This window comes from Hyposmocoma kahamanoa, unplaced genomic scaffold (genome assembly GCF_003589595.1).
Source record: "Hyposmocoma kahamanoa isolate Upper Pololo Valley unplaced genomic scaffold, ASM358959v1 89520, whole genome shotgun sequence".
NCBI classification, from domain to species: Eukaryota; Metazoa; Arthropoda; class Insecta; order Lepidoptera; family Cosmopterigidae; genus Hyposmocoma; species Hyposmocoma kahamanoa.
Window position 1 is genome coordinate 1,516 of NW_020654539.1, and position 7,861 is coordinate 9,376.

The window sequence follows — 7,861 nt, forward strand, 5'->3', positions numbered from 1 at the left end:
GACAGCGCGATACTGCGATGACATAACAATTTAAATTTCGAATAGGTTGACTTGGGACATTTTTTTCGTGGTTTTTGTATTAGACCCGTCGTCCATTTATTTGTAAGTCAATGCTTCCCGCAATAAAAAATCATTAAAATTTATCTATGTTATAGTTTATTATAGACACTTGAAACAATTTCTCAAATGTATTTTAAAATAAAATGGAAAAAGTAATTTCGTATTTTTGAATAAGGATTATAACTAGCTCACATAAAGTGTGTCTCATTTTGAGTTAAGAGGATATATTTTTATTATTTCTTACAGTATTCTAACGACAAAAAAAAATTAAAAGTAAATTTAGAATAGAATCTAGAATCCAATTTTATGTTCATTAATGATATAATATTAAATTTCACATATTTTGAGTTACAACACTATTGTAATAGCAGTGCGATGTATTTACTATTTTTTTTCACAATATCAGAGATAAGCAAGAATTAGAAGCAAATGAGACAGCAGATAAGCAGTCGGACGAAGAACAAAAGGAGAAAACAATCAATGACATTTTACACGAAAAGGAGTGCGTAGATGCGGTAAGTTCCCTTCATTATTCAAATCAATAAAGTGTGGACAGAAACCATCGAGTACATAACCAGAAATAGAGACGAAATAAGGGCCATCCATCCCTGGCAACTCTTCAGGCAAATGGTCCTTATATCAATTTTAAATACGAATTCTCATTTGCGCTGAAATCACAAATTAGAAAGCTGAAATGGTACAGCGCCAACAACTGACCTGTGTGTAGGTACGTCTCCGTATATTCCAAAAATATTTTGTATTTATTGTAATAAAGATAACATCTCTAACAATAGGAGGCTGTTCCATTCGGTGGTGTGACAGAAACAGCAAAACTTCTAATTACAAAACAAACGGAATATCATTTCATCGGTAATTAAATTTTAATTAAGTATGTAATTTTTCAATTTTTGTCCATTATAGCAAAGCTCAAGTTAAACTGGATGATTTGAAGTCATCGTTTGATTCGGGCTGGTCAATACGTGCGCAATTGTCACCGTAATGATTTGGCAGAATAGTTTTTAAACAAATTAAATGACATTTTGTCTCTATTTCTGGTTATATACTCGATGATACGATCAGATCTGTGGATCGATTTAGAGGCATATGATCCATTACGATATAACAACTCGATTCAAAGCAAAAAATAGTGCATCTCTAATACCACCCTTTCGCACGCAACGCTTTTTCAAGAATACAAGATATTTATCCGCTAAAAAATGTAGTTTACAAAGAAGATATTACAGTATCATTATATAAGATCGAACATGTCACCAACGAATATTATACATGTCTTATTTCACCTTTGTGTAGCATGCATTTAAAGTTAAATTACTACAACAGTATAAATAACAATTAAAATTAAATTATACATAATAGGTTACCTATCAATAGAATCCGAAATGACATTATCCAGAAATAACGTTAGCTCGAATGGGTAGTAGAGTTTAATCAGTATTACGATTTCAAGTGTAATGTGCTCTTCCATGAAATAAAGATTGTTTGACTTTGACTCTACAAAAATCCAACCGCCTCAAGTTGTTAACAAACCTGGCTTTTATTATTATTAGACACTGTCCAACAGGGATTCGAAATTGGCACATGGAGCAATGATATGGCGGCATCTATCCCTCAAACATCAGAATACGATGCGTACTTGGAGCCTTTGCCTTCCAATCTTACGTTCTGCACTTCTGCTTCGGGTAAGTCATCGTAAAACAGAGGAGAAAGAGAAAGACAGATGTTGTCTATGTACTCAATATTTTTATTGCATTCATATGGTACATGTCTTGAAATAAAAATAACGCTACACATATGGGCCCTTTATTAGGGATAACAATAAGAGCAGAGGTAGGCCGTAGACGTTTTCGGCATATTTCGGAAATTAAATTACAATTATTTATTTATTATTCAAATTAATTGTAATATTATTATTTTTATTTGTTATCAAAGTTTTCATTTAAATTGTAATAGCATTTATTAATAGATGTAATTTTAATTTATTTAAAAAACAGTGAATACTTTTCCTCGTTTTTAATAATGGGCGGGAGCTCGTTGAATATTCTCACCGACATCGAGTGGGGACTTGAGTTGTGTATGTGTAGCTGAGATCGTGACAGGAGCAAGCTATTGCGTGGGCTCAAAATATGTCGTTGGGATGTCGTCAATATTAGTATAAAAGTTGTTATAAGTTTGTTTAATAAATTTACAACTTTCTAAAATACATATATATGGAAAATAAAGTCAAAATTTTAAATTATTTAAAGTACGGTCTGCAGCTATCACTACTCCTCCAATTACCAAGAATACGGGTACATCTTGAGCTTGATGCATCATGTATTCGTGTGTCCGTGGCATTGTAGCTCCCAAACGGATGGACTGTGATGAACAGTGGCGGATTTGCAATCTTGGAAGCCCTAAGCCACGGGCCAAGTAGTTTTTGAGTTTATCGCGATCCGACAGACGAACAAACGTAGTCATGTAGTGATTATACATTACATTATAGATGTGTAACTTGTCTATATTTTATACATAACATGTATAACGCCACGCCATATAGGCCGAACGGTTGCCATATGAGTGTGCCCATGACACCCGGGACACAGGGTTTCGCTAGTGCTAGGGCTATGTTGAGTGTGTGCGTTATTATTATTATTATATAATTACTCCACTAGTTTGTTATAAGCATTAATAATACAAAGATCGAACACTCAGAAAAAATTCTTTCTATCCGGCCGGATGCAAACCGACGTCTCCTAGCAAACCGTGTCAGACGCTATGCCATTTAAGCCACGGAACGAACCAGCGTACGTCGTTGTCGGTTCTTTGTATTAGGTTTTCAAAGACTTAAGCCGTAGCGCCATCTATGAAAAATCTATGAAAGTATTTCGTTTCGTCGTGGGAGTAATTTCACAAAAATTAACTGAATGTGAAATATGTTTTCAGCATTCAATAAACTTAATTAGAACTAGAAAAACTCGTTTTTTTTATTTGGTGTTTTGTTTCTTATTTGTACAGGCGGCGCCAACTGGTGTGATCCGATTGACAAACCAAAGAACCAATTCAATCCTTCAAGAAATTACTCCATGGCTGACAGCGACTGTTCTTATTTATCCAGGTAGGTGTCTGAAGTAACGATGTTAAATTTGTAATTAAGATTACTGAAGGTATTAATATTTTTGCCCAAGTCGGTTGTGAACTGAGGTACAACTTATTTAAAAAAAACAATGGTGAACTCCCATATAAATTTTTCTTGACATTTGTATGCGTTTTTTATGAAAAATAGCAAATTATAAAAATGTAGCTTTGGGTTTACAATTTTTTAATGTATTTAAGGCTAGAGTGAAGAGGCATTTTTAGTTTTTTACACACAGTAACAACAGTAAAGTTTAACAGTAAAGTTACTTGTGAAAGAGCATTATCGTGATCCGGTTTAGAAAGGTAAGGATGCTGGCGAAATTATAGACTCATGAGACTTGTCAACTTATGTCTCAGGGTGACGGGCGCAGTGGCAGTGCCCATAAGGTCTTTGCGATTTAAAGTTCTGAGCAGAACTGAAACTGTTATGGACAGGCGTGTCGCTTTCCACCAGGAGCAGGACTTGTTCGTCCCGTCACTTGGTATCAGAATAATAAACAGTAACCTATTAATATTTTCCAGCGATTTCGATACTGACGATTCGGATCTGAACACCGATGACGATGATGATGACACGGACACAGGAGGCTTTTGCAGCAGCAAGAATTCTAACGGTATGTTACATTATTCCTGATGAAACCAATTCTTTAAAGCAATATATTTAATTCGCTTTGTTTTAATGTAAAACAGCATGGCGGTATATCGCATGCGATATGTGATAAACCTCCCAGTGACATATTTATCGCAGTCGATAAAGCTATGTTGCCATTACATTAAAAATTTACTTATAAATCTGAATTTCTGAATAAACATTAGGTCATATTTATTTATTTATTGCTATTCATGTAGACGCCAGCACATCAAGCTCCGCATTGACGTATCCTGTTCCGTTGCACTGGAGGCAATTTTCGAACATAAATGTGTAGTCTGATGTGCCGTTGTCCGTACGACTATTGTAAATTGATCTTAAAGAAATATCACAGTGACTGCAGGTACATGAACCCTGTTAGGACATTGCAATATATTATATTTAATTTAGTTCTATTAAGAGAGGTTGCGTTCAAATAATTTTAATAATATAACAAAACAAACGAGGTACATTACATTATATATGGTTTAAAAATTGCTAAAAATTATTCAATGTCAACTAAATATAATAAAATAAATATAAAGCTTTATTAGGCGTACACAGGTTAGACCGCAAAATAGAAGATATGTACTAGTATAAATGTTAATGTCAATTTATACAGGGTGTAACAGAATGGTGTGGTCATATTTGAAGGTCGGATTCAGTTAATGGTATGAAACTAGTTAGCAGAGTTGTTTTAGTGCACACTACGTTATTTATGGAAATTTCGCCATGAACAGTTTCGATCAGCTGATGTCATTTAACGAAAATAAATAGTCACATCACATCTCTATTAAGTATCATAATACAACCAAATTACGTAACTTGAAAAAATTGTGAAATTCAGGCATGTTATTGTAAATGATAAAGTACTTAATGCCATATTCTTGTTACTATGTTATAATTTACTAAATTTATTATTATTTTATTAATGTAATATGCGTGTGAACATTTAATGAAAAATAAATATTATCGATTACTTTGCCAAAATACACTACTTCATAATAAAACTATTATTTAAAACTTAGTACATAATAACGTAATATGGTTTCGTTAACTTCATATCTTCAAACATACAAAATACACAAATTTTTATTTTACCATTTTACCATTTTACCATTTTTTTACCATTTTACCATTTTACCATTTTTTATTATACCATTTAATATCCATTAATAAAAGTAATGTCCTCTAAAAAACACATATTTAAAGTTATCTCTTTTCTTTTTACCATATCATATGTAATAATACGCATTCATCTATTGTATTTTAATGAATGAAATTTGTCTCTTTCTATCCGCCGGTACTGTTCTGACGCATGGCGGCTAGCGAATCAGTCGGTATGTTTCTTCTAACGCATGACGCAATATGACGCAATCATCCGACTAATACTTCGCACCCTTACAATGAAAGTGACCCAAATCAAAAAATTTAAAAATGAGTTTATACCGTAAAACCATCTTAAAAAAATATTATGTTACATTAGTCACACTGTGGTGAAGATGAAATTGTGCAATGAAAGCTCGAATAGCACTGATTCATAAAGGTCCCTTTAATTTTGTTCTTTCAGTTTAAAAATTCTACTCCCGCGTCGAGATATTAACGCCGCATTTATTGTTGAATCTGCATTTGCAAAGACAACACGCTGCCACTGACGGATTAGCATTTGAGCCATTTTCGTTCCGAAAATCATATTCAACAATCACTAGTAACAGTAGAGCTCCTTGTGAGTTCGTCCAGGGTAGTACTGCCACTTTACCGTGTTACAGTTTTGAAGGGTATAAGGGTGCTGGTGAAATTACAGGCACATGGGACTTGTCAACTATGTCAATCAGAGAGATGGACGCCGTAACAGTAACCTTCGAGCGGCAGTGCTACTGTTATGGACATGCGTGATGCTATCCACCGGGTACACGATTTGTTCGACCCGTCGCTTAATATTTAAAAAAAAATATTTTTTTTTATTAACTTACTTTTTAAAGGGACTGACTTTTTTGTTTCGTGGACTTTCTTCTTTTTTAATTGTGAAATAGGGATCACAAAACAATATCAAGGGTTATGACATCTTGCTTAGCTGATGAACATTAAAAAGACTTAATTCTTAATACGTTAAATGATAACAAAAAATCGTTAAAAAAAGACCTATTGGCGACTAGTTTTTGTAAATTATGTTTTTAAATTGTTGAACATTAAAATGATCAGAAACAATTTTCAGTTGTAAAGTTCCATTTTTCCTCATTATTTTCAAAGACTAATAAGGCCATCACCTTTAGTACTTCAAGAGTAATAAATAAAATAATATGAAAATGTCACAACTTGAATCTTATTTTGCGTATTCCCAAAAAGTTGAAATTTTGTATTGGGACACTTTCATCGTAAAGGTGCAACCTGAAGGTCGGCAAACGTCAAGAAATTAGTTTTGATCGTTGACCACGAATTAATTATTATAATTTTCATCACTTGCTTGGAAATGAAAATATCGTGAGAAAACTTGGATTTCGGAGATAATTGCCGAAATCTTCAAAGATGCGAAAATGTCAAGTCTCCAACTAGTACTTACTATGCAAGTGTAGTGGACTAAACATTGTGCAAAAAATAGTACTTTACTAACTTACATACGTCTATTGCTGAGCACACGTTTCTAACAACAGGTTTACGCTTAATTTGACTTATCTACACACGACAACTTTCTGTGTATGGGTTTATTACATGGCGAAATTAAAAATAATTAACATCCGTTGAACCTATTAAGGTTCTTACTTCCTAATAATATCTACTCATCTAAAGAAATATTTTAGAAGAGTTTAAATTAGCAATAGTGTAAAACCATAAAAAATCTTACCTAAATAAACAAAGTATCAAGATTAGTCGCCTTGCGTACGCGATACGTAATCGTAGCGAAGTTGCAAGCCTTTGGCGGCAACTTTAGCGGCAAAAATATCACCTTTGATTTTCGCCGCCAGCATTTGATTTTATACATCGTGATGTGGAGTAGTGGTTAATGTTAGACTCGTTTCGGAGGTCGTGGATTCGATTCTCATAGTTGACTGGCTCTATGGTGTAGTTGTTAGAGCGTTAGGTTTTCTTTTTGGATGTCGTAGATTTGATTCCCATAGTCGACTGCCTCCATAGTCTAGTGGTTAGAGCGTTAGGCTTTCTTTTCGGAAGTCGTGGATTTGATTCCCATAGTCGACTGCCTCTATGGTGTAGTGGTTAGAGTGTTAGGCTTTCGTTTCGGCGGTCGTGGATTTGATTCCCATAGTCGACTGCCTCCATGGTGTAGTGGTTAGTGTTAGGCTTTGTTTTCGGAGGTCGTGGATTTGATTCCTATAGTCGATTGCCTCCATGGTGTAGTGGTTAGAGTGTTAGGCTTTCGTTTCGGAGGTCGTGGATTTGATTCCTATAGTCGACTGCCTCCATGGTGTAGTGGTTAGTGTGTTAGGCTTTCGTTTCGGACGTCGTGGGTTTCCGATGGGTGACTGCCTCCTTAGTGCAGTATATCCGTAATCACCCAGTCAGTTCTTGCGTTGTGTGGAAGTGGTACGGGTGATGGTCAGAGTTATGTTTACAAACAAAGGCGTATGCAGTGCAACGTTGAAGGTCGTAGATACGTAGGATATAGGTATTCGATTAATGTGTGTGTAATGGTGTAATTTGTATCATGAGAAGGGTTTTATTTTAAAAGGATGGTAATAATTTTAATTTCGTCCTGTATGTACATTATGAAAACGTTACCCTATATTCCAAAATTTGCGTTTCAGTCGGCGTCCTTTGATGTGCCGCCGCTGAGGCAGAGACGCTATTTTTCAATTTTTTGTAACAGTCTGTAATTGCCGTTTGCGTTGTGAGGACTAAATAGGTGTCATCGTTTTGTTTGTGTCTCGTTTTTGTGTTTATTTAAACTATGTCACGCTTAAGCAATAGTGATTACTATGAGATGATGATGATGTTGTGCGTAGGCGCAGCCGATGGGAGCTTGCGCCAGCCTCGCCAAATTTATTGGGCAAAGTTTATTGATGGCGTCCCAGAAAATCGACG

At 34.8% G+C, this 7,861-nt stretch overlaps 1 protein-coding gene across 1 annotated transcript; it reads left to right on the forward strand.

The window, feature by feature from the left end:
- Nucleotides 1-466: 466 nt before the first annotated feature.
- On the forward strand, nucleotides 467-3,809 carry LOC113236202 (endoribonuclease Dcr-1-like; the record flags this gene model as incomplete). Its single annotated transcript, XM_026472210.1, has 4 exons — nucleotides 467-575; nucleotides 1,643-1,760; nucleotides 3,076-3,175; nucleotides 3,718-3,809. Coding segments are annotated over 4 exons (419 nt in total), but the record flags the coding sequence as incomplete, so codon positions are not given.
- Between the last annotated feature and the right edge of the window lie 4,052 nt (nucleotides 3,810-7,861).